This window comes from Leuciscus leuciscus, assembly GCF_965113295.1.
Source record: "Leuciscus leuciscus genome assembly, chromosome: 15".
Lineage (NCBI taxonomy): Eukaryota > Metazoa > Chordata > Actinopteri > Cypriniformes > Leuciscidae > Leuciscus > Leuciscus leuciscus.
In genome coordinates this window covers 20497444-20525145 of record NC_138739.1, presented here as the reverse complement: position 1 = coordinate 20525145, position 27702 = coordinate 20497444, and the positions used below count along the sequence as shown (strand labels likewise).

Genomic DNA, 27702 nt, shown 5'->3' with positions numbered 1-27702 from the left:
ACACCTATCGTGCTTTCTTTTTATCAACTGGGGTCGTATGGATAACGTTGTGTGTGCTTTGTTATGAAGCGTCATCTTTGGAGGTCCAGTACATAGAGACAGATTATTTATCTAAAAATCTTGTTCATCTGAATAAACTCATGTACATCTGAGATGGCATTAAAGAATCTAAATGATAAAACTTTCAGTTTTGGGTTGAGTATCTCTTTATCACTATTTTGTTATCCCTCTAGTGGTGAAAAATAAAGATAACTACTGGAGTTACTTTTCTCTGTATAAGTCTGTATGATGCAAGTAATTTCCCATGAAATCCATACAAACAGCTCTAAAATACAGTTCAATATTACAGGTTTATCAAAGTCTATTTGGGTAAAGCCACAGTTTGGAAGATTGATCCGTTTGCACTTTCAGATTAATAACATGTTATTTTTTAAATAAATAAAAAAAACTGCATAGTGTAGCTTTAAAAATGTTGATTATTTTAGTCTTTTTCATCTCAGGTGGTACAAAGCACGACCAGGCCTGGATATACGGGGTGTTGAGCACCTATTGATCTTTAAACCAGACAGAGCACATCAAGCACCTCTAAACAGATGGGAAGAGTTTTGAATTAGACTGAATTACTACAGATGTATAAATGTATTTATTTGGCTTTCAAAACTTCTAAGTGTTACTATTGTTGTGTGTGTGTGTGTGTGTGTGTGTGTGTGTGTGTTATTAGATTCCACAGATCTGCAAAAGGGAAGAGTCAAAGAACTGATGTGGGTCTCATAAGCATGTGATTCTGAACTACAGGAATAATCAAATTAAACAAAATAAACAAAATATGATATCCAAAATGTGGTTTATGTCCATAAGAGAAGTTTGAGAACCACTGTTGTATGTGACCTGTACACTGACCTCAATCTCTCCAGTTTACAGTGTGAATCCTTCAGTACGTCACATAAGTGATTCACTCCTGTGTTTTCTATTGTATTCTTTCTGAGGTCCAGCACTCTCAGGTGTGATGGGTTTGATTTCAGAGCTGAAGTCAGGATGAGACACTGTTCCTCTGTAATACTGCATTCACGCAGACTGAAGACAGAAAGAGAAAAGACAATGACTCAGATCAATGTGAACCACCTAACTGAAGTGCAACATCAGGCACTTAGTTTAATTCCCATATTCTGGAAGATCTTGTTTATTCTCTTTCATTTTTCTTCTATTTCTTTTATGTCTCTTTTCTTTACTCTATATCGTAGCAGCAGATTTTCCACATTTACACAATCAGTACATTGTATAAAATTCTTAAAATTTAAAGCTACACTTATAAAAGATTTTATCGGGGCGGCAGTGGCTCAGTGGTTCATGTAGATTGTCTACAAACCGGAAGGTTGGTGGTTCAATCCCCGGTTCCACCTGACCAAGTGTCGAGGTGTCCTTGAGCAAGACACCTAACCCCAGCTGCTCCTGACGAGCTGGATCGCCTTGCATGGCTGACACCGCCGTCGGTGTATGAATGAGTGAGTGAATGGGTGAATGTGAGGCAATTTTGTAAAGCGCTTTGGTGGCCATTGGGTCTGTGAAAGCGCTATATAAATGCAGTCCATATCAGAAGATTTTCTCCCATCTAGCGGTGAAATTGTATATGACTACCAACTGAATATAACTTTCTAGCCCCTCCCATTCCAAGACGTTTTAACTCCTACGTGGCTGTATTATTTCAAATCTGCCGGCAGTCACGAGTAACCTCCCTCTCACATTCGTCACGATGCCACTGAGTAAAAGCGCGAAAGGTGAAGCTTGAATTTCCAGGTATGTCCCTCTTTGGCTAATGTATTTTCAAGATGGAGGCACAACATGGCTTCCGCCATTCGAGCGACTCGCTCGTATGTATTCTAAATGGTAGATTCTACGCTTACAAAAATACTTGATTGGTTGGTGGAAGTAATTACACATGAATGAGCACATATCATTTTGAAAGAACAAAGTGTTTTTTGCTAAGAATCAACTTAAAAAAAGTACACAGTGTAGCTTTAACACAATAGACCTTTGTCAGGTTAGATGGCATATTACATTTTATGTGGATTAAAAAAAATGAGGCTGTTAGAAAAATTTAAATATATAGCGGTGTACTAAGATTTATTACTAGTTAAAAGACATTTAAAATACGATGTAACAGAAGGTGCCGAGCTATAAACACTATTACTTGAGTCCTGTTGTCTTAAAATAAACTGTAAACTAATCTCACAGTAACTGCTGTACAGTATAATGTTACTAACTGTAGTTTCTCCAGCTTGCACTGTGGGTTCATCAGTAGATCACTGAGGTTTTTCACTTCAGAGTCTCCTAGTTTATTCCTGCTCAGGTCCAGATCTCTCAGGTGTGATGGGTTTGATTTCAGAGCTGAAGTCACAGCAGAACAACCTTCATCTGTCATATAACAGCAGTCTAATCTACATTTGGAGAAATGAGAAAAAGAAAATCTTCATTCTGCAAAGTTATAGCATCTTCATAACAAATAAAGGACAAATTCCACACTGATTTTTTGCGCCGTTCAATGGCAGAGGAGACACGATCTGTAGGGACGCTCAAAATGAAAGTGAACAACTGAATCCCTTCATGAAGTCTGTTAACAAAGGGTACATGTGATGGTCAGTTTTTAATTTTACATTACAGTTTTATATTTTATGGTTATGTGACCCAGTGACGAGGCCTTGTGATTCATTTTAAAGACAGATGACGGGAGAGTTTGAGTTAACATATGATCAAAATAATTCAAGTTGTTTTGTTTTGTTTGCGATATATAGGACTATTACACACATTTTCATCTTCAATTTCATGTGAAGTTTAAATAACTTAACAGGTAAGAAATGTTTTTAATAGTAGATATGTAAGGTAAATGTGCCTTTACCAGTGTCCAAAGAAGAGACAGCAAGTTTTTATAAATTTGAGGGAAGAGTGAACACCCACACACACATAAAGCATATTTTAAAAGCTTCATTGCAAAATGTATATTCATTTGCAAAAATCATATTATTGTAAGAATATCAATGTAAGAAAAGCTAATGGGCTGCTGGACGCCATACTGCGTTGTCATGGTAACAGAAGTGAAGATAATGAGGAAATTACATTGTCTTTTTCTTCATCAAGTGTGTTCCAAACAGCTTCATTATGACACACAAAAGCCCTGATGCCCTTAAAGTCCCATTTCAAGGACTATCAGAGTAAGAAGGGCATAAGGATGCTCACTTACAGTCAAGGCTGGATTAGTACCCCCAGGGGCCCCTGGGCACTGAAGCTCATGGGCCCCCCTCCCTACCTGACAACCACACCCTCCAAAGGAACACACACACACAGATGGCCCACCAGGTGTGGGATTTAACATGCCAATCACTATTGATTAAAAGCTGAATGACTAGTTCACAAGACAACGATACAAAATACATTTTTCTGAAAAGTAGGGCTGCACGATTTGGGGAAAATGTCATATTGTGATTATTGAGGTCAATATTGCAATATGCGATTGCGATATAGTAAACAAATGGTTTCATGAGTTAACTTGCTTATTTCTCAAGTAAAATGCACACACAGATTAGTGATAATGCTGAAATTTGTAGCCTATTTCTCAACTCAAACTAGAAACAACAACTAAATGCACTGTGTTTTCAAATTAAAATTATATTTTTTAAAAATTAAATATTGTTATTTGTCTCAATACAAGAGTTAAAAAATAACTGTCATATTTACCTGTGCCTGTCTAACAGGTAGACCTATAGGACATATACCGAAATTGAATAAAGTTATCAAACTGCACTGCATTATAAATTAAATAGTTCTTTTTGTTCTTTGATTAACTTTACTGACAGAAAGTTTTATTGGCTGCTGTCTCTTTAAGACCAGCTGACGGAGACACGGATCTCAAATGCGCCTCATTCTCTCACAACTCTTCACGTTCATCATAAGACAGCTCTTATGTTATGAAGAAACTCGACAAAACTGACATTTTGGCATAATTGTGCGTGTTATTGTAAGTTCAAGCGTATTCTGGCGTGCTGTCTGTGCGCGCGCGCGCCTTTCTGTATCTGTGTGTGTGTGTGTGTGTCACAGTCACACTTTTGTCTTGTCGCACATGAATTGTTTAAAAGCATTTGCATGAATAAGAGATCATATAATGTAATATACACTTTTTTTATTATGATTGGATAATTATCAAGATCGAGGCCAAGCCTTGTGTAGCCTCTATACTATTTTTATGTAGCAGCGTACGTGGCGCAAAAAAACCCCCAAAAAAACCTCCGATCACGGAGGGCCCCTCTCTGCGCAAGGGCCCCTGGGCACGTGCCCAGATTGCCTGTATGGTAGATCCGGCCCTGCTTACAGTTGGAATTCACCAAAACTTTGAACTCAGTGTCTTGATTTAAACTGTAGAAGTGATTTTAAAATTATGATTGATGTATGTGATTGTTACTGACCTCAATATCTCCAGTTTACAGTGTGAATCCTTCAGTACGTCACATAAGTGATTCACTCCTGTGTTTCTTATTTCATTTATACCGAGGTTCAGCCCTCTCAGGTGTGATGGGTTTGATTTCAGAGCTGAAGTCAGGATGAGACACTGTTTCTCTGTAATACTGCATTTCCACAGACTGAAGACAGAAAGAGAAAAGACTAACTGAATAGCTACATCAGGCTCTTAGTTTAATTTCTGATACTCTGTTTTTAAGGCTGTCACACTAGTTCTGTATGCTGGAATATGTCAATTCTTCTCTATCATTTTTCAACAATATATTTTGTTTGTTTTCTTTACTCTTTATCGTAGCAGATTTCTGCAGAACGACATTTACACAATCAGTACATTGTATCAAATTCTTCAACTGTAACACAATAGACCTTAGTCAGGTTAGACTCCATATTGAATTTTATGCGTATGAAAATGAGGTTGTGAGAAAATGTTTAATATATACTGGTACACTAAGATTTATTACTTACTAGCTAAAAAACATTTAAAACAAAGTGTAACAGAATGTGCAGACTCAGAGCTATACACACTATTACTTGAGTCCTGTTGTCTTAAAATCAAGAGTGAACTGTAATCTCACAGTAACTGCTGTACAGTATAATGTTACTTACTCTAGTTTCTCCAGCTTGCACTGTGGGTTCATCAGTAGATCACTGAGGTATTTCACTCCAGAGTCTCCTAGTTTATTCCCGCTCAGGTTCAGTTCTCTCAGGTGTGATGGGTTTGATTTCAGAGCTGAAGTCACAGCAGAACAACCTTCATCTGTCATACAGTATCTTAACCTACATTGGGAGAAATGAGAAAAAAGAAAATATTAATTCTGCGAAGGTATAGCATCTTCAAAACAAATAAAGGACAAATTTCAAACTGCTTTTTTAGCGCCCTTCAATGGCAGAGGAGACACGATCTGTAGGAACATTTGAAACGAAAGTGAACAACTAAATTCCTTCATGAAGGGCCCTTCCACAAGTCTGATATGGATTGTTCACACGGCATGATTTTTAAAGTGATCAGATCACTGTTCTTTCCACACTACACGACTTACTGGGGTAATATTCAGTTGTTGCTGTGTGGACTGCATGATGGATCGGTTTGGTTACACATTGAATGACTTTACAATAGGAAGAATCACTGACAACTCTGTCTGGTCTTTCACAACATGAGGAAAGGATGTCAACATGTTGCGATATTGTTTCATTTAAGTTCATATTTATTTTATAAATCTTATTTAGTTTAACAGCAGCACAAAATACCCACCTTCGTTTGAGATTTATAAAAAATAAAAAAAAATAAAAAAAAAACACTTCTTCAAAACCATCCCCCTTCTGCTTTATTCACAAATCGCACCCTGGTTGTAAGGATCCAAAGATCACTGTGGAATTTAATATTGAGTTTAACCTTTTGTTCATGACAACAAATGAACATGAGTTTGAAGTTTGTATTTCGTTTTGCTTGGAAAAAGCCGGCCTAAACCAAAGTAGCGTTTTAATTCTTCAATCATTGAAATAAATATTTAGTTAACAAACTTTTATGACAACATGTAACCTAAATTATTTAATTCCTTCATTATCAACACTTTAATAATGCTAATGTCTACAATATTTAAGTGTGAATTGCAACTTCTCTTTGTTTTAAGTCAGTCTCAGACGCTCCTCTCCTCTTAGATAGCCTGTGGGGGGTTTGGGGGGACAGTTCAGTGGCTTTATCGTGGGGGTGCAGGACAAGGTGATAAACACTCCTCTTTCATATGGAGAGTGTCAGATAGCCAACCTGGGGTGTGTTTCGCGAACAACGACGTAACTCGCTGTTTAACTACCATAGTACGATGCATCGTTGAAGAAATCAACTAGCTAGTCACGACTTTTTCCCGAAACCGTATTGTCGCAAATTGGCCGTTCAACCATGTTAGTTTATGACATCACGCACGTGGTGGAGTAATAACTTATTTTAATGAATCTGTTTGAGATCGAATTAACGCTGGATGTTTTGCTACAAATTACAGATATGACATCTGAGGACTATTTTCATTTTTCTCAGTTATTTTTTCAGATTCAGTCATAGGCTCGTTCTTACATAGTAGAGCACGTTCGCACTCTTCAAAAACGGTGCTTTAAATCTCTTGACAAACTAAAAGACGTAAATTACATTTGTATGCATTCTAAATAAAAGACACAGGTTGTACTGAATGTCAGCTTGCTTATTTTGCTCAAGATAAGGATTTATTAAGTCCACATGTCATGCAAATTAGAAACTATGCTTCTAACCACAGCTCGAGAACTGTCGTTCCAACTACACAACTTTGCGATGCTGTTTGCGAATGCTCGTTAGAACGATGGTTTCGGGAAACACTGACTCGTTGAACTATGAACTGATAGCGACGGAAATTGCGAACATAGTTGGCTAACGATGCTTTTGGGAAACGCACCCTTGATGATCGGATTTTATTTTAAAGAGCGGGCAAAGGCAAAGTTTCTTTCAGGATAAATCTCTCGATATGTCCAAATGTGGGGCCTATCTAAATTATAAATATTGTAACTAATCTAATGTATAAGGTTTTTCATAAAAATGTTCATTTGAAGTGTTCAATCAAGTTGTTTCAACTGGTTTTGTAGAGTTTTAGAATGTTTGATCAGTGTGTGTATGATTGTCAACAATCTGGCATTATCTAAACATGAACGTTTGACGAAACGCGTTCATGCCAACTAGAAACGAATGCAAGTGAGCAATAGATACAGAGTGCTTTTATTGTAAAGTGAATTTAGCAAGGCATTCTGTTTCTTTTAAGCAACAAAGGCTAAATAATTTGTTGGTTTTTTTTTTTTTTTTTTTTGGATGACATGCAGCGACACACAGTAGCCTATTATCAGCTGTGTTTCTACCCTGAAGAGACCCGGGCGCGCAGTGAGGGAGACAAAATAAACTTGCTAAAAAAAGATCCAGCCACACCTGTCAAGTATACCTTGCCATACCTGTGAGTCTAGACTAGCTCCCATATATCACACCCATCTCCCGCCCCCCTCCCGTGAAACTCCCTTAATTTGTATGGCCCAAACCTCACTATATAACCACATCAATATATTATTCCAAGGTTGTCCAGTTGCCAGATCTTGTATGAAACTCATCCTACTCACACAATCAACACATCATACAAATTTCAACCCATTTGGGAGCACAACCTGGCAACCCACAACCCAGTTGCGCTGTTGATATCTGCGCAGGTAGTAGACGCGGGAAATTGAATAAAGCGTCACAGGTAGAAATGGGAAAAGAAGACTCAGTGGTAAATATTTAATGCATTACATTATATGATGCGCATTTATTCATTCAAATAATTTTAAACCATTCAAGCCAAGACAAATTGACTCTTTTGGCTTGAAGTTGAACGGACACTAACACACGCAATTATGCCGAAATGTCCGTTTTGTCGACTATCCTCATAAAAGCAGACTGAGCAGTCTGTTAAATTAGTTAAATAAAGTCTTAAATGAAGGCAAATAGTTCTGAGAGAATGAGATCTCTGTCAGCAGCGGTTGGTTTTAAAGTGACAGCAGCCAATAAAGCTTTTTATCAGTGAAGTTAATCAAAGAACAAAGGTAACAGAGAAAAACACTCACTGCTCTTGACTAAAGAACTTTTGAAACTTTAATAAGGATTAATCTATTTATAATTTAAAATGTATGCAGTGCAAACTGTTTGAGATAGCTTTATAATAATAATAATAATAATAATAATAATAATTCTTCATTACATTTATATAGCGCTTTTCTCTGCACTCAAAGCGCTTTACATATAAGGGGGAATCTCCTCAACCACCACCAATGTGCAGCATCCACTTGGATGATGCGACGGCAGCCATATTGCGCCAGAACGCCCACCACACACCAGCTTACTGGTGGAGAGGAGACAGTGATGAAGCCAATCAGTGTATAGGGATGATTAGGAGGCCATGATGGACAGAGGCCACTGGGCAAATTTGGCCAGGATGCCGGGGTTACACCCCTACTCTTTCGAAAGACATCCTGGGATTTTTAATGACCACAGAGAGTCAGGACCTCGGTTTAACGTCTCATCCGAAGGACGGTGCTCTTTGACAGTATAGTGTCCCCGTCACTATACTGGGGCATTAGGAGGACCCACACAGACCACAGGGTGAGCACCCCCTGCTGGCCTCACTAACACCTCTTCCAGCAGCAACCTGGTTTTCTCAGGAGGTCTCCCATCCAGGTACTAACCAGGCTCAGCCCTGCTTAGCTTCAGTGGGCAACCAGTCTTGGGCTACAGGGTGACATGGCTGCTGACTATTCAGCCTATTTATTCAATTTCTGTATATTTTCTGCATGTTTTAAATAAACTGCCCCGACACTTTATTTAAACCTTGAAATGTGCGATGGGGTTTTAATTTTAGTGTTCTTTTATTGAAATTATATTGAAAGCAATACTATTTAGTTAGTCTATTATTTTTTGTAGCCAAGTCAACAAAATGTTAAGAGTATTTTTCTGATTTGTTCAATGTATGGATCTGTTTTGAAAAACTTCTTTCGTTGGGTATCACTTTCAGTCATCTCAATTTCGTGAATGATTCACAAATCAATAATTTAGCAGATTAAAGATGAGCTTTGTCGCCTGTGCGTGTTTTGTTGTCTGTGCAGTGCAACAGAGGCTCTACTGGAGCAAATTTATGTTGTAGGCCTAATATGCCATTATTAATTCAACAAAACGCTTGACTTTAATAATGTTACCTACTTAAGCATCAAGAACGGTAAAACATAAACACTGTCGGCCAACATCGGTTAACAGCAGGCTGCAATGTTATCGTCTAAACGGCTATTAATAAAAATGACAGACAATGAATAACAAGCTCCGAAAAGTGTTTTGAATCAATAAATGAACATTTCAAAAAAATATATATTTTTGACAAATATTAACTAGTGACATAATTATGAAGATGGTTTTTAGCACTGAGATTCAAACGCGAGGCACATGTCGAAGCGTAGACCACACAGATCGTCTGAACACTGCTTTAAGAGCATGAGCTTAACTAAGTCTTATGCTCATGCAAAACGCCTCGGTTACGACTGTAACCTCGGTTCCCTGAAGAGGGAACGAGCGTTGCGTCGAGAAATGACGCTATGGGGAACGCTTTGCGTGATGACGTCTTGAAGCACATGTAAAATCAGTCCAATGGTGTGGCGGAACGTCAGAGGCGGGTGACGTCACGTACCAGGAAACTATAAAAGCCGGCCCAAAACAGAAAACGAAAGCTTCGTAAAAAGTCTGAAGTCGGGCTGACAGGCATGAAGGAGATATGGCAGGGCGACGCAACGCTCGTTCCCTCTTCAGGGAACCGAGGTTACAGTCGTAACTGAGGCGTTCCCTTTCAAGGGAACTCCCGTTGCGTCGAGAAATGACGCTATGGGGAACGTCTATACCAACGCCTCCATAGCTACAAATGTCTGTCCTGTGTGAAATCCGTAGAGCAGCACTAGGAAGACAAAACATGAGACCCTGGAGCAGAGTCTAGATCCAGAGAGTAGAACCTGACGAAGGTGTGCGGTGAGGACCAGCCTGCCGCATCACAGACGTCCTGTAACGATACTCCTGATATAAGGGCCTTAGAGGCCGCCATACTCCTAGTAGAGAGCGACCGGACAGCCAAAGGAGAAGGCTGTCCAGCCGCCTCATAAGCCAGTGAGATAGTCTCAACCACCCACTTGCTCATCCTTTGCTTAGACACTGGACCTCCCTTGTTAGGGGAGCAAAAGTCACTTTTACGCCACAGGGCAGCTCTGTGGACATACGCGTCTAACGCCCGAACAGGGCAAAGCAAATTATTCCTGGTCCGATTTCGAAAGGGAGGAGGACCTCCAAGTGCCACGAGGGAAAACGAGATACCAAAGGGTCTTTCCCCACAGACATTCCACCCAAAGGACTGTGGTAAGCACCTACGGCCGCCACATAAACCTTTAAAGTGGACGGGGTCAGACCTGCAGTGAACCGGTCCTGCAGGAACTCCAGAACTGTACCAATTGGGCAGTTGACTGGATCCAACCGACGGTCACTACACAAAGAGGTGAATACTCTTCAGTTCAGGGCATAAAGTTTCCTCGTGGAGGGAGCTCTGGACTGTAGAATGGTCTCAACAACCTCAGTTGAGAGACCTGACTCTATGAGCTGGGCCCCCTCAGAGGCCAAGCCCACAGGTTCCACAGTTCTGGGCGGGGGTGAAATATTGAGCCCCCTGCTTGGGACAGAAGGTCCCTCCTGACAGGTAGCTCCAGAGGAGGCCCGTCGAGGAGGGACACAAGATCGGGAAACCATACTCTGCCCGGCCAGCGCGGGGCTATAAGAAGCAGGCAAACCCGGTCCCTGCGAACTCTCTCCAGAACTCCCGGGAGCAGAGCAACTGGGGGAAAGGCGTACAGACGTAGCCTCGGCCACGTCTGTACCCTAGCATCCAGTCCCAGAGGAGCTGGATGCGTGAAGGAGAACCAAAGTGGACAGTGAGACGTCTCTCGAGACGTAAACAGATCCACTTATAATTTCCAAATCAGCTCCACCACCTCGGGGGTGGAGCCATCAATCCCCGGGCCTCGGCCCCTGTCTCGACAGAGTGTCTGCTCCTATATTCTGGACCCCGGGGATGTAGGCTGCCTTGAGTGACAGCAACTTCCCCTGGGACCACAAGAGGATATGGCATGCCAGCGCAAACCCCCTTGATATAGGCGACTACCGACGTGTTGTCCGTATGTACTACACATGGTGTCCCCTGAGACCTGTGATAAAGCTCCTCAGAGCCCGGAAGACAGCTAACATCTCTAGGCTATAGAATGCCAGGAACGATGATGGTCTTCCCACAGACCTTGAGATGAGCGACCCTCAGGATCGCTCCCCAACCCGTGAGGGAAGCATCTGTCGTTAGCAGTTTGCGACGACAAGGAGCTCCCAGCACTGGGCCCTGGGACAGGAACCAAGGTTTCTTCCACATAACCAAGGCACGTAGGCATCACCGCGTGACCTTGATTGTGCGAAATGGGTTGCCCCTCGGGGAAAACCCTCTGGTCCTGAGCCACCACTGCAGGGGCCTCATGTGCAGCAGTCCAAAAGGTATCCCGTTGGAAGCTGCTGCCATGAGACCCAACAGTCTCTGGAACTGTTTGACAGTGAGTAGCTGGCCTAGCTTTACACTTCTCACAGCTGCCAGGATGGAATCTACACGTGGCGGTGACAGGCGCGCCTGCATCGACACTGAATCCCAAACCACGCCTAAAAAAGTGGTCCTCTAAAATGGAGAAAGCACACTCTTCTTGGCGTTCAGCCGTAACCCCAACTCTTTCATATGGGCGAGAACAACATCTCGATGTTGAACCGCCATCTAATGCGACTGAGCTAAAATCAACCAATCGTCGATGTAGTTCGTGATGCGAATACCCCGGAGGCGCAGAGGCGCCAGAGCTGCATCCACGCATTTGGTGAAAGTGCGGGGTGATAAAGCCAGGCCGAATGGAAGAACTCGATATTGGTATGCTTTGCCCCCGAAAGCAAACCTCAGGAACTTCCAATGACACGGACGGATGGAAATATGCGTCCTTGAGGTCTATCGTGACAAACCAGTCCTCGGACCTGATCTGTGGCACGATTGTCTCAAGGTTAACATTTTGAACTTGAGCTGCATGGCTAACTCGAAGATCTAAAATGGGACGCAATCCCCCGTCCTTTTTTGGAACTATGAAGTACCGGCTGTAAAACCCGGTTTCCCTGTTGGAGGGGGGTACATATTCTATGGCCCCCTTCTCTAACAGAGTGTTTACTTCCTGTTCCATAACCAGAACCTGCTCGGGGCCCACCACTGTGGGCAGGACCCCCATAAACCGCGGTGGGCGTTAGTAGAATTGTATCTAATACCCTCTTTCCACGGTCTGCAGGACCCAACGAGAAACATTTGACAGTAGCTTCCACGCTGTCAAAGATTCTACTAGAGGTACCAGCCTCTCGAGACTGGTTTCTGGATTTTGTTGCTGTCGAGTAGTCGGTTCGACGCCCTGTAACGGCGCACCGGCAGGGAACGACCGAACAGACTGCTCTAGCACCCTCCTCGGAGGGGGCGGGCATCCCGAGGCCACTACGTTTCCGGGTGGACCTTGAGATATGTGCTCGCCGGAGACCGCTGCGCCCTGTAACACCAGAGGTGGCAGGGTTGGCAGAACGGTCCCCTGAGGGCACCGAAGAGAGACGGCACCGTATTTTTCTCCTGCTGTTGAGTAGTCAGTTCGTCGCCCTGTAACGGCGCACCGGCAGGGAACGACCAAACAGACTGCTCTAGCACCCTCCTCAGAGGGGGCGGGCATCCCGAGGCCACTACGTTTCCGGGTGGACCTTGAGATATGTGCTCGCCGGAGACCGCTGCGCCCTGTAACACCAGAGGTGGCAGGGTTGGCAGAACGGTCCCCTGAGGGCACCGAAGAGAGACGGGCACCGTGAAAAGAGGTGTTAACCGCTCTGCTTCGGGGGGACTACCCTCATTTGTCCTGAGCCCTCAGACATCAGGACTTTTTCCCAGCAGCCTTCTTGGCGGTAATAACGGTCCGCAGATCCGTTTTACCCCTCGAAGACTGCTGGGTTTGAGAGCGCCCTCCGTGTCCCCGAGATTTTTGTGGGGGAGCACGAGAGGACACACTCTGTTTTTGAGTGGCACGATGTTCAGCGCTCTTTTTAGAGGAGTGAGGCTGCTCCCGCTCAGCAGCCTCATAGAAAGAACGGCGGGGGAGAAGTTTTTGTAATGCAGCTGCCTGTTTAGCAGCTTCCTGAGATTTAGCTACCGCACTGTTTACTGCATCACCAAATAAACCAACAGTGGAAACCGGAGCATCTAAGAGAACGTGCTTTTCTTTCTCTTTTATATCGCTCAAATTGAGCCACAGATGCCTCTCAGTGGCCACCAGGGCTGCCATAGACCGCCCGATTGATTTAGCGGTCTCCTTGGTGGCCCTGAGAGACAGATCTGTGGCTCTGCGTAGTTCAGCCACTGTGTCAGGACCAATTCCCCCGCCCTCCTCTAAATCCCCCAATAATTCTGCCTGATAGGCTTGCATAATGGACATCGTATGCAGACACGCTGCAGCTTGACCAGCGGCTGCATACGATTTATGAACCAGAGATGAAGTATATTTTACTAGCTTAGAGGGAAGTGAAGGAGCTTTCAGGGAAGATGCCGTTGCTGGAGAGAGATAGCTCGCAAGCGTCTCCTCCACCTTCGGCATTTCCCCATAACCATAATCTTTATAATTCTGAATAGAAGAATAGTGGGATGTTTGTGGTGCATACACTCTGTATGAAACCGGTTTTCCCCACGATCTCGACACCTCGGTGTGGAGATCGGGGAAAAACGGAAGGCTTCTTCGCTGAGGCTGAGTACGAGATGGCAGGAAGCGTTCGTCGAGCTTACTTTTCGAACGAACGTCCTGCCTATCCTCTGGCCACTCAATAGATAATCTGTGAACTGCTCTCGTGACAACATCGAGCAGTTCCTCAAAAGCGTGAGACTGAGGTGGCGAATCCTCAGACTCAGCTTCAACACTAACAACGTCCAACTCCTCAGAGCTGGACAATTGCAGTATTGGTGCCTCCATCGGGGGGGAAGAAACCGCAGCGCGTGCTTCCACACCCTGATGAGAGGCACTGGATCTATCAGAAGGATGTTGAGATAAGGCAGAGCCCGTCTCAACATCCACTGATAAATCCATTTGTGAACCCCAGGTCTGAGATCGCCGCCGAGCCTCAGCCGCGGCGGGACCCGAGCCCTGGGGAACGTGGTCGGGATTGAACCGAGCCAAACGGGATCGGAGCGTACGCAATGGAAGCGCACCGCAATGCTCACAGTCACCACCCTCGAGTGCTGACTGGGCATGCTCCTCTCCCAAACAAACAACACAAAGAGTGTGTGTGTCACCTCCCGTTATATAACGCGGGCAGGGATGGACACACACTCGATACTGCTGCTTGCTCGCCATGACTGAATCAATATATATATATATATAAAAACAGACAACACCAAATAACAAGGACAGATTTCAACACAGAGCGCAACTGAAGACTCAGAAAGCTTTCGTTTTCTGTTTTGGGCCGGCTTTTATAGTTTCCTGGTACGTGACGTCACCCGCCTCTGACGTTCCGCCACACCATTGGACTGATTTTACATGTGCTTCAAGACGTCATCACGCAAAGCGTTCCCCATAGCGTCATTTCTCGACGCAATGGGAGTTCCCTTGAAAGGGAACCTCATTGATGTAACATTTTTCTATTGCAATGTTTTATGTTGAAACGTTTCCATTATTTATTTAAGAAAATTATGCTAATCATAACAACCTACTGTAAACCTATTTAATTCTTAATATAATAAAGAATGCTTAAACAAATGCTGCCGACTAACATCGGTTAGCAAGTCCTGACAATGTTTTAATTTTAAAATCATTTAGTATAATTTATTTCCCTGTTTCAGTAAATAAATCTACTAAGAAATTAAAATAACACAAAGTATAAGACACATAACCTATTGACATGCGTAGCCTTTCTAAATCATAGAAAAACTGGGAACACAATGTTAACGTTTAGCCTACTTTGCTTAAATTTGATCCAATAATAGAAGCCTACATTTGTTTCAGTTCTAAATTTGTACTGTAATTTCAGTATTGTGATTATGAATTCATTTAACTACAATGTTTCTCTTGAATTTATCTGCTACAGCTCTCAGTGAGCCGCGGCAGATTACGCAAAAGAGAATAAACTGACACTTTTCAAAGTCTGTGATTATAGCGCCTCTTAGTGGTAAAAGGCAGCAAATACACACCCGCAATTTTACCACTGCGGAAACAGTGGCAGTAAAAGTATTATTCTGGTTGTCTACCAACTGTATGATTGATGTATGTGAATGTTACTGACCTCAATATCTCCAGTTTACAGTGTGAATCCTTCAGTATGTCACATAAGTGATTCACTCCTGTGTTTCTTATTTCATTTATACTCAGGTCCAGATCTTTCAGGTGTGATGGGTTTGATTTCAGAGCTGAAGTCACTGCAGAACAACCTTCATCCGTCATATCACAGTCTCTTAACCTACATTGGGAGAAATAAGACAAACAAAATCTTAAATCTGTTTTAGTCAAATACCAAAACTCTATTGCCTTTCGTTTAGATTCAATTAATCTTCCTCACCACAATATCTCCAGTTTACAGTGTGAATCCTTCAGTATGTCACATAAGTGATTCACTCCTGTGTTTCTTATTTCATTTATACTCAGGTCCAGATCTTTCAGGTGTGATGGGTTTGATTTCAGAGCTGAAGTCAGGATGAGACACTGTTCCTCTGTAATACTGCATCCACGCAGACTGAAGACAGAAAGAGAAAAGAAAGTGACTCTGATGGCCCACTCATTATTTTTGTTTTGTGTTTTTGTTTATTGGTGGTCATGTCCAAGGACGTAGTTTTGGTTTGAACATTGGGGGGAGTTGAAGTGTCAACCATTTAGCGGGGTCCCGGGCTCTCTCATGAGATTTCTTTCCTTCTTTGTTTTAGCAAAATAGTTTTTTTGTGGTATCATCCACACATGCATTGATAACATAACTGCAATAAAGTAATAGCCTAGTTAACAATTATTTGTTTACATAGGATAATAATGTATTTCTATTTTATTTAAGATAAAACTTATCAGTTTGACAGAATTTTCTAAATCAAAGTGCCATGGTAGGTCAAACTAACTTTACTTAACATTTTCTTATATTGAAAATGTTAATTTCCTGTCATCTCTTGGCATATCTGAAAGCCAGGGTTTTCCTAATATCTGTCATTATTAGCAGAAAACACACATTGTTTAGTCAATAATTCAAGAAGGTCCTCTTGATTCTAACTAGTACTTGTTAAATTTTTTTCTTTCTTTTTTATCTAAAGCATTTGCAATGAAAAATAGCAACTTACACATTCAGAAACTAGACACATGCCACAGTTGTAATATAAATTTAGTGAAAAAATCTATACCCAGATAATCTATTTTAAATTCTACAAGTTAGTCAAAATTTACCACAATAAATAAAATAGAATTTGATCAATTCTAGTAAAAGGTCATGAGTTATTTAAATGGCTTTCTATTTTTCTGTTGGTGCAGGATAATGCTTTCTCCTCTTTTCATCAGTCTTTTTGGTTTATGTGGCTGTTTTAGATCATGTTTGACTTCATCGGTTATGTTTTAAAGCGGTAAATTCTCAATAGAATTCAAATGGGTTGCACATTTTATCACCAGCTCGGAACGGCTTGATAGGAACGTCTCGAGCAAATCTTATCACACTTTTGTAATGCGCTGGTGAACGCTCGTAGAGTAGCGGTGATTCGCGAGCGGCACTCATGCACAGTCAAATAAACTCCAGACTTCAATCATAATACACAGATAATTGGTCCGTTTGATTCGAACAGGTGTTGTGCCAAATTATTACCCCCCTCGTTGAAGTCAGTACCTGACTGCCTAATCCTAACCCCACCCCTAATCCTAACCCCTCCCCCACAACTAAACCTACCAATACTAGAGGGGAAATAATTTGGCGGGGGTCGAAATTCGGCACAACACCGGAACTTTGTGCTTACAGTAGGGGAGAGCGGGGCACAACCTAACACATTTTGGTTTTGGCTCAATTATTAAAAATATAATTAAGTTAGATTAATCTTTTTTTTTTTTTTTTTTTTTTACACAAGCAAGATACACATCTCAGCTACAAATGAACACTTGAAGTTTTTCTCTAGGACCTACCGTTTTCGTTCAGTTGCACTGAAAGTGACAGAAGTCCAAATGTTACAACTTACCCCATGTGCGGGGTTTATTGTAACAGACAGAGGGGTTAGTTGTAACACTTGTGTGTAACACACACAGTTCAATACTATTTTATCTGTGTAGTTTGATATTGTTTGTACATCTGTATAGATAAATATCCATACATCCATCCCTCATCCAATCACCCTTCTATTATGGATCAATATCATAGAGATATATGAAAAGGGCTGCACAGTTTTGCAATAAATAAATAAATAAATACATCAAATATCGAAATTGATATTGAATTATATTTGTGTGTAGCAGCTGCATGAAAAATTATTATTATTAATTATTTCAAAACACTCTTTGTCCAGGTTCTTCACATAATCGTTTCAAAACTTTCCACAAATCCGCAGGAGACCTTCTTTTGGCAGCGAGAGAAAATAACCGGAAACACAACCTGCTTGACCCTGAATAACTATGCAAAAAGTCTGTGTTACATTTAACCCCGCGCTAGGTTGTGCACCGAGCTCCCCGAAAATCTCCGAACACGCGATGTATAATTAATTAATTGCCTGATTCTATTATAAAATCTCTGAACGCGCGATGTATGTAATTAATTAATGGCCTGATTCTATGTTTACATTAACCATGGTAGGCTATCAATATTGGGGGGTTATTGGTTATTGTTTTGGTTATTTACTACGCCCCTGGTCATGTCTGGCTAATTTGTCATTTGAAAAATCACTAAACGTATTAACTGAAAAAAAGAAAGAAATCAGAATAATCTAATGTGTTTCCTTCAACAGTCAAAAACTTAATTATTAAAATCAATTTATTGTGGTTTTCTGTCTGTCAATCGCCCCTGACTGAATCAAATGAGGAAATAGTATTACCAACTACTGTAACATTACTATTAAAGGTCCCATGACATGCTACTTTTTGTAGGCTTTAATATAGGCCTTAGTGGTCCCTAGTACTGTATCTGAAATCTCTTTCCAAAAATTCAGCCTCGGTGCAGAATTATAGCCACTACAAGCCAGTCCCAGAATGAGCTTCCTTCAGACAGGCCATTTCGGTGTCTGTAGCCTTAAATGATAATGAGGAGGAGAAAGGCGGCGCAAGGTGGAGGGTGGGTGTGGCCTTGACCATCTTGCGCAACGGTACCGTGGCGTGCATGTTTACATTGGATATAGCAATGTCACGAAGACACGCAGTCTTTCAAGCATTTCAGTTTGACCCAGAATCTGATCCAGATGGAGAAGCAACGAATGAAGAAGTTGCAACTCAGCGGCTCCAGCAGGACGTTTCCGAATGGTTAGTTTAAAATATTATGTCTGGATACGGTACTTTATTCGGATGGTTTACAGTTATTATCATGTAGCTAACGCTAACCTACTGTTGCCTTTTCATGAGAGATCTGTAACGTCTGTATTTATCTTATTACAATTACATCAAGCTCTGCGATCTTGAAATGCGGATATCGCGCGCGCCATATAACCAACAGGAAAACGGTTATCCAAATAGCAAAGACGTGTACAACACTCGCGTTACAGTGTGTGTATTCACACACATAAACTGCATAGCTAATGTTACAGCCAGATTCTACGTGTAACAATCTAGGTAACCATAAACAGTAAAGCAACACACTTATATATCATTAGTTGACTTACTTGTCCGAGGTGTGTAGCTGAGCCAAAGAGAGTTGGTACTGATCCAGACTTTAGTTTCAGACGTTCAGCAAGCCCAGCTCTGTATTAACCCTTCGGTGTTCATTTGTACATCCAATTATTGAACAATTGTTATGCTTCGCTCGCTCAAAAGCCATGATATCTCTCGTGGACAAACTAAAATCGCGCGCGCGCGCGTTCCTACTTCCTAGCTCATTTTCTCATGGGCGGAAAATATATTCTCTGGGCGGGCAAAGCAGAGACAGGGGAGGTAACATTTCCTCCTTATGACGTCATAAGGAGGAGATTCAAGATCAGCGCGTTTGAGCCTCCATTTTCTCAAAGGCAGAGAAAGATAGCAAAAGCTCGATTTACACCGATTGAAATTTCTAGAAACTTGGGGACCATATACAGGCTAGGGGAACTCATATTAATGTTAAAAAACCTCAGAAAGTGAAAATTTCATGTCATGGGACCTTTAAAGGTAATAAAAATACTATTATTAACCATGTGAAATACTCACTTCAGTGTGTCGAGTTGACAGTGTTTATCCTGCAGTAGAGCAGCGATCTGATTCACTCTTGTGTCTCCTAGTTCATGTTTACTCAGATTCAGCTCTCTCAGGAGTAACGGGTTTTTACCCACAATTCCTCTCACATACTGACAGGCTTCCTCTGCATCAGGACTCAAAAACCTGCAGAAGAGAAGATGAAGCAGGATTCAGCTAAATTTTCAACTAAACTTGGTGTAATTACAAAATCCATTTTTACATGACTTTAGTCTTGGAATGCAGTCAACTTTGATGTAACAACATATGTAGCTTGTTGTATTATTGAAATAATATTTCTATAAATAAATTGGCTGCATGCAATGTATGTTGTATAATTTCATCATGTCTCACCTCAGTGTCTTCAGTTCACAGTCTGGATCCTGTAGTAAATCATCTAGCTTCTTCACTCCTGATTGTCCATGATCATTTCCTGTGAGATCCAGCTCTATCAGGTGTGAAGGGTTTGATCTCAGAGCTGAAGCCAGAGCTTTATAACCTTCTTCTGTGATTCTGCAGTTTGAAAGTCTAGAACAAAAATGAGAGTGTAACATTCAGTTAATTAATCAGTTATTCTAGAAAGTACCTGAACACAATAAATGAAATGAACTGAATTATATTTTGTTCCTTGTACAACACAATTTAAAGTCAGTTGCAAAACAAAAACAGACAACTGGAAATGCAGTCAAACAAAAGGCCCCAAAGAAGATGTGAAATGTCCAGTTCATGCTGGAAAGCCTCCATATTTCACTCTAGCTGAAGCAGTTTTTTTAAGGCTGAATCTAACAAATGCTTCTAAAATATATCCACAGTGGTGTAAAACTCATCGGCCTGGTTTCACAAACAGGGCTTTGATTAAACCAGGAGTCGGCTTCAGTTAAATTTGAATATCTAAACAGCTTTTACAAACAGCATTAGAAGAAAAAAAAGAAAAGAAAAAAAACTTTAGTGCTGTGCATCTTGAAACAAATCAATTGCACTAACATATTTTAGGATATTTCAGTTCAAGTTGCTTTCAGTTAAAACCTCTCAAACATGCATTTTAGTCTAAGACTAGACTAAAGCCTAGTCTGTGAAATCGGGGGATAAACAACAACAGGAAATGTTTGGTTGGGACAAAGTTGGCAAGGTGAAAGCAGAATCAATAATAAGTATATATCTTAAAGCACTAAGATATCTTAAAATTATATGTTAAAAAATAATAATCTAAGTCTTAAATATCAGGGCCCTAATTTATCAAGCATCTCAAAGTGCCATTTTAGTCTCAAGTGCTGATAATTCATGAAATTTACTCCTACTTTCAAACTTACGAATAAAAGCAAGTTATCATCCTTCTTAAAGCTAAGAATCACTCTTTACTCTCCCAGTTATTTAAAGGTGCACTGTGTAATTTTAGCCACTAGATGGCTATAGAGCCCCATTATATGCTATTTGCTATTTGACTAACTAAATATATATCTTTTCACAAGTTTTTTCCAGTTGGATTCATATCTAAATATTATGAAATCACAATTCTAACAATAAAAATGAATTTGTCTAAGTTTAGCATTTTTTGTACTGATTATTTTTTCAATAATGTTACATTATGATTAGAATCAAACCTAAAAAAGATAAAAGTTGAGTTTTAAGAGTTTATCATTTATTTCAATCTTCTTTTTTTCATATAATTGTACAAATGTAATCTACACTTCAGTTACTAACTGTAACAGAACATATATGTACAGTTATATTATATATTGAGTACAAATACATGACGTGAACATCAAAATGCAATGAATTGAACAGCATAACAAATGAGCAAATAAAGCAGTAACTTTTGTCTCTTTCTCTCTCCCTCTCTCTCTCTCTTTCTGTGTGTGTGTGTGTGTGTGTGTGTGTGTGTGTGTGTGTGTGTGTGTGTGTGTGTGTGTGTGTGTGTGAGGGTTCACATTGTCGATGTGTCAGTGTCACCAAATTTATTTTTGTGGTGGTTCCGCATTTTGGACTATTTTATTTGACAAATTATAAGAGAGCAGTATTTATAGTCTCACAAATGTATTTCTCTGTGTGTGTGCGCGCGCACGAACACACGTGAGCATGATAATTTTACATTGTGAATGTTTTGTTTTAAAACTGTTTTTATGTCTGTCTATCTGTGTTCTGCTTTTTTTCTGATTTTGATGATGAATTTTCTCTATTTTTTATTTTATTTTATCTGGGTTTTTTTTCAGTACAATTTTTTAAAACTTTGACAAAAAAAGTCATTTTTATTGTTAGAATTGTGATTTCATAATATTTAGATATGAATCCAACTGGAAAAACTTCCAGTATATATCTTTCAGTTAGTCAAATAGCAAATAGCATATAATGGGGCTCTATAGACATCTAGTGGCTAAAATTATAATTTTTTACTTTTAAAACTACATTTTCCAAAATATAGGCAAAAAATTTACATAAAACCATGTCAAATGATCCATGTCATCCCCATGAATGAAATTTAGAAATTTATAAAGTGAATTTTACATAAAATACTGTATAAATTGTTTTGTATAAAAACCTATTACAAAAAAAAAACATTTTTAATTTATTTATATAAATTTAAAATAAATCATAAATCCTCCCAAAACTGCACAAATGTGGAGTAAAAACATTAATAAACAGAGTAAAATTACATTTGTTAAAAAAAAAAATATTATTCTGTTACAAAATTACATGTTATTGTCTGGGGTCTCTGGAGACCCCGAAGACCACGAATGTCACAAATTTTTTCACGCTAATATAAAAACAGATATCATTACAATTTTATTTTTTTTATTGTACATCTAGAAAGGGTTGACAGCCGTACAAAGTTTCATGCCATTTAGACAAAGAGAACATTTTTTTTAAAATTCAGCAAAAGTCATTTGCGGGTCAAAAAGACCCCGAAGACCATCAGAGGGTTAATCAAATTATGTAATTAAATCCTCCCTATAGGGTCATTTTGACTCGGAAATTATTTTTTAAATTGAGTGCTCATTGGAGTGGTCCAAGACCCCAGGAATGTTGTCACACTTGAACCACAAATACACACACACAAAAAAAAAAAAATTAAATGGATTCCAGGAGTTTTGTAGTTGAATCCTTCCCTCACGAGTCAAATTGACCCCCATAGAATGGAATGTGAGGAATGCTTCAGTACACATAGAAAAACCTAAAAATGCTCAAAATTCAAACTAAAAATGCTAAAACTTTAACAAAATATGATTTTATAATGTCTACATGTGTATCTGAACGCATACTGAAGGGAAATGACTTTAGGACCCAGCAGAACAGCTCATTTGCTCCATATAGAGCTATAAGGATATAGTGGCAAGTCATGAAATATATATATTATATATATATATATATATATATATTTTTTTATTTTATTTTTTTTTTACACAAGAGGTCGTCAAAGACACCCAATGTAAGATATTTTGAGCTGAATGAAAAGGATTATGCATGAAATTATGAGTTTAAATAACAAATAAAATCTCCAAAAAACTTGCATAAAAATATAGAAAAAAATATTATCAAAATTAAATAAAAAAAGCTTTCTAGACAAAAAAAATTAAGAATAATTTTAGGGCTTTGGGTCAGTTTGACCCGCGAGGAAAGGATTTTGTTACAAGATGTGAGGCAAGGATGAGAGTTAATATTAATGGTTACACTAACAAGGCCGCTAATAAGTTGTTTTTTTCAGAATATGGATCCCAAAATTGATGACTGGAAGAACAGATTTTACAGACAAAATTATAATGGGAGGGGACTTTAACGCCGTTCCAGATGAATGTCAGGATTCCTTTCAAAACTTTTTCCTATAACCCACTGATTTCTAATATATCCCAGTTTCTTGATTTGATTGATGTTTGATGTGTAAAGAACCCACATAAAAAACTATTTACATGGGGGTTCCTTTCAGGGCACATTCAACGTTCTAGATTTAATTTTTGGTTGATAACTAGTAATCATCTTTCTTCCTCATTTGACTAATATTTCTCCTTCAGTTTTAAAGGGCACAGTTATGCCACTTTTTTACAAGATGTAATATAAATCTCAGATGTCCCCAGAATGTGTCTGAAGTTTCAGCTCAAAATACCCCACAAATAATTTATTATAGGATGTTTTAAAAGCCCCTATTTGTCCCCTATCTGCCGGCACACATTTATGTTCATCTAACAGAACTCATTGGAAATTTAACAATAATCTGTTCAAATGTGATTAATTCAGGGTTCTTGCAGGTTTCAGCAAGTCAAATTTAAGACCTTTTTAAGACATTTTAAGACCATAAAGTTTGAAATTTAAGACCTACAAATTTATTTACGACGCAATGCCAAAAAAAAAATATATATTCAAATCAAAGAATTCATTTTATTTCAATTAATTAAGTAATTGAAAAAACATTAATTTAATTTACAGATAAAACAATCACATTAGTAACCTTCCACACCCAACAACGTGTGTCAGAATCAGATATATAATTTTTTTTATAGAAAATTGTACTATGCATATTATACTGTAAAAAACACATAATTAGTTGATTTTAGTTGATCATAGTTGATCATAACTAGAGATGAAATGGCATGAACATTTCATTTCAATGATTATAGTGACAAAAATGATCACGGTTATCACAGAATCCTGTTCAAAAAGTACTAATACTACACAATGTCGAAAACCAGCAAATAACAAATAAATATGCACTTTTTGTTTACATAAACATTAAAATAATACCATTAAAAATGATAGCCAGATTTTAAAAGTGTCTTGCAACATGTTATATACTAACATGTACAAGTTCAAATAAAGTTTTTTTATAAAAAGATAAACCACACATATTTCAGACTTTAAATAATTTTTTATAAAAAGATAAATTACTGACATTTACAATGCACTTTAGCTTATCTTTTATTAAGTGTCCACAATGACAGTGGCTAATGGATTTCCACTGGCGAGAAACGCTTGCTGTAGCTCTGCTTCAAGATTTATTTACGGAGAAGAGAAAAACACCCGTAGTGTTTGGGTGCACCCGCATCCTTCCAGTTGAGTGAGCTTTCAATGTTGTTACGGAAAGGGGCGAAGCTGATTGGTTGGTTCTTGTCAAATGACCTGCGGTGCGTTTGCGGCATTAAGGCTTTTTTCAAACTGCCAGCATCTGTTCTACATTATAACCCTATGGAGTGAACCGTTTTTTCAAAAAAGTCCTGAGCGCTTTTTTAGACGCCACCGCCGGCGTCTTTTTCTGCAGCTCAGAGCGTCTTTTTAAGTTGAAAAAAGTTCAACTTTTCTGAAAAGAACGCCCTACGTCAAGCGCCTTTTTGACAGCTGACCAATGACAAGCGAGTAGCGAGACCTGTCGTTTCCATAACAACAAGAACAACTGTCTGTCGTGCACCCACAAACGTCTTTGTGAACCGACATTCTCCTCCCCGGTAACTTCAAAAGCCAACGCAAGAGCCAACTTTCTCTTTCTCGACATTTTTTGCATCACACAGCACTAGGCTACTGTTCCAGCTCTTGTTATAGCAACGAAAGACGCGCTCGGCTGCTATTTGTAACCGAACGCTGCCAGCGTTTTTTTTTGCTAAAAAAACGCCGTTGTCAACTTTTTCTTGTCAAAAAAGACGCTAAGTGTGAACATAGCCTAAGAGTTGAGATTTTTTTTTATCTCGCTGCCCCTGGAAAAAAACGAGTGCGCCGCTTCAATTATGAGCGCGCGCCTACATTTGAACGAACTTGAGCACGCAAAAGATGGGATATGTGAACGGCCTGTTGGCGAGACCTTTTTTAGACCTGACTAAATGAAATTTAAGACCACGGATGAAAATCTGGCCGTTTTTAAGACATTTTAAGGCCTTAAATTTAAAGTTCAGAATTTTAGACTTTTTAAGACCCCGCGGGAACCCTGTTAATTTTGTAATTTTGTTTAGTTAATGATCAACAATGTTAAAATTATGTCTGAATTAACTTCAATTGGTTGAATAGAAATGGGTTAAATTTATCATTTAATGATTGGCAATTAAACAAATTTGTAAATGCTAGAAAATTAAGGCAGATAATTTTATCAAGACTAAATTATTTTGGTAATAAAGACATCCTTAGTGATAAAGAGCAGAAATAACTTCACTTTCTTCAATCAGAGCTGGTTAATTTTTATACTTAAAAGGCTAAAGGAGCATTTACACGATAGAGCAGGTGGATTGAGGAGGGGGAAAAATATTTTAATTTCCTTAAAAAAACACAAACAAGCGTTAAAGGTGCATTGTGTAATATTTAGGAGGATCTGTAGACAGAAATGCAATATCATAGTGGTGTATAAAAACCTTACATAATGAACCGTTATGTTTTTATTATCTACATACACCACAGTTCCCTTTCGAAAGCTACAATCGATGTTGCGCTGCTCAGCGCATTGGGAACGTCTTTAACCGTGACCAGCTGTGAATATTGTGTGTAACACGTCAATAGAATTGACCCGGAGGTAATATAGCCTCGGTCGGTGACGTCATCGGCGCGCTCCCGCGACACGAGGCTATAAATAGATGAGCCACAGGTGCATCATCAGGTCTTTTGTTTTCAGACCATTACTGTGCAGTGTGTGCGTCAAAAACTCTCTCTCTACCTTCGTTCTGATACAGATCTGTTGCTAGGAGTTAGTTTACTACAGGCAGTGTGCAGAAATTTTCATCTTTCTCATTTCTAAAATCTTTTTCTCTCTCGTTACATCATAGAGTTTAAAAAGTAAAAAAAGAAGTGAAATGAGTCAACAAAGCAGTAAGCGTTGTGTTCCTCCATGCTCCCGTCCTATGTCTGAGCTGGACACACACGATTATTGCTTTGTTTGTTTGGGGGAAGAGCACGCGGTACAGGCTATAGAGAAGGGCGGGTGTGAGCAGTGCGATCAGCTCACAGTTAAGATGCTCCGCGCCCGCCTGAACTATTTCCAGTCCGCACCCACATTACCATCGTGGGGCTCTCGCATGGATCTGCATGACGAGCAAGAGACGGGTCCGTCCCTTTCGCTTGCTGCGTCACCAGATCCAAACATCCCTTCTCGTGAATTCGAAGCGCGCTCCGGTGCTTCTTCGGTTCACGAGGGGGATGATATATCTCTTGGTTCGTCAGATCATAACGAGCAGCCACCTTCTGAGCATTCCACTCGTGATAAGAAATCTGTCGAGGAATTGCTAGAGGTGGTTACTCGCGCGGTGGCCAGGTTACAGCTTGACTGGCCACGCGACCAAGAGACCCCCAAACCCAATAAGCTTGAGGATAGGTTTCTGTCCGGTGGCAGGGGGGAGAGAACATTACATCAGTCTCTCCCCTTTTTCGAGGACCTCCATGACGAGCTGTCTAAGTCATGGAGTAAACCATATACTTCTCGTGTTTTTGTGCCCTCGACGTCGACTTTTTCGACTATCGTGGGTGCGAAAGCGCGGGGGTATACGGAGATGCCTCGGGTTGAAGAGACGCTCGCGGGCTATCTCTCACCCGAATCAGCATCTTCGATAAAGAAACCTACCCTCCCCACTAAACCCTGTCGTATTACATCATCGTTAGTGGGAAAAGCTTATCAAGCTGCAGGTCAGGCTGGTGCTGCGCTGCACACTATGGCAGTGTTACAGGCGTACCAGGCTGACCTGTTGAAGGATTTGAGTGCGGGCAGTACGATCGACGAGGAATCTTTCACGGAGCTTCGTCGCGCCACAGATCTGTCTCTCCGTGCGACCAAGCAGACGGCCCGTGCCATCGGCCGTTCTATGTCTGCTTTAGTCAGCACGGAGAGGCATCTGTGGCTTAATCTGACAGGGATTAAAGAAAAAGATCGATTGTTTCTGATTGACTCTCCTATATCTCCATCTGGGCTGTTTGGTGACTCGGTTAACACCGTAGTCACACGCTTTAAGGAAGTCAAGAAACACGAGGAAGCGTTCGTTCAGTTTCTTCCTCGCCGCACTCAAGGGGAGGGGCCGTCTGCCACCCAGCCCCGCCCCGGTCCTTCAAAAGCCAGGGAGGTGAAAAAGCAGAGCGTGGCGAGTCGCGCTCCCCCTCAGAGAGACTGGAGGCAGACTCGCCAGGCTCAGCAACCTCCCAAGTCAGACCTCAGGACTATTATCAATAGAAAGAGAAAGTCCTGATGGTCTGGCGCCCAATCTAGTGGGGGTAGTCCCCCGCGGGATGGGGCGCGTTCAA

At 40.3% G+C, this 27702-nt stretch overlaps 2 protein-coding genes and 1 long non-coding RNA gene across 3 annotated transcripts in view; 1 reads left to right on the top strand and 2 right to left on the bottom strand.

Moving 5' to 3' along the window:
* The window catches only part of LOC309475585 (uncharacterized protein), a 518877-nt gene that overhangs the window by 7798 nt on the left and 483377 nt on the right, over window positions 1-27702 (bottom strand). The window contains exons 93-100 of the mRNA XM_082138403.1: window positions 19867-20040; window positions 19489-19659; window positions 15710-15883; window positions 15437-15610; window positions 5113-5283; window positions 4455-4628; window positions 2262-2435; window positions 901-1074 (exon numbers count right to left, since the gene is read on the bottom strand). Coding sequence (XP_081994529.1) covers window positions 901-1074; window positions 2262-2435; window positions 4455-4628; window positions 5113-5283; window positions 15437-15610; window positions 15710-15883; window positions 19489-19659; window positions 19867-20040 — 1386 coding nt within the window. The remainder of the gene's footprint in view (window positions 1-900; window positions 1075-2261; window positions 2436-4454; window positions 4629-5112; window positions 5284-15436; window positions 15611-15709; window positions 15884-19488; window positions 19660-19866; window positions 20041-27702) is intronic.
* Window positions 1-27702, bottom strand: part of LOC309475587 (uncharacterized protein) — a 454091-nt gene that overhangs the window by 304504 nt on the left and 121885 nt on the right. The gene's annotated exons all lie outside the window — the stretch shown is intronic.
* Window positions 1-27702, top strand: part of LOC309475692 — a 115356-nt gene that overhangs the window by 9323 nt on the left and 78331 nt on the right. The window lies entirely within an intron of this gene.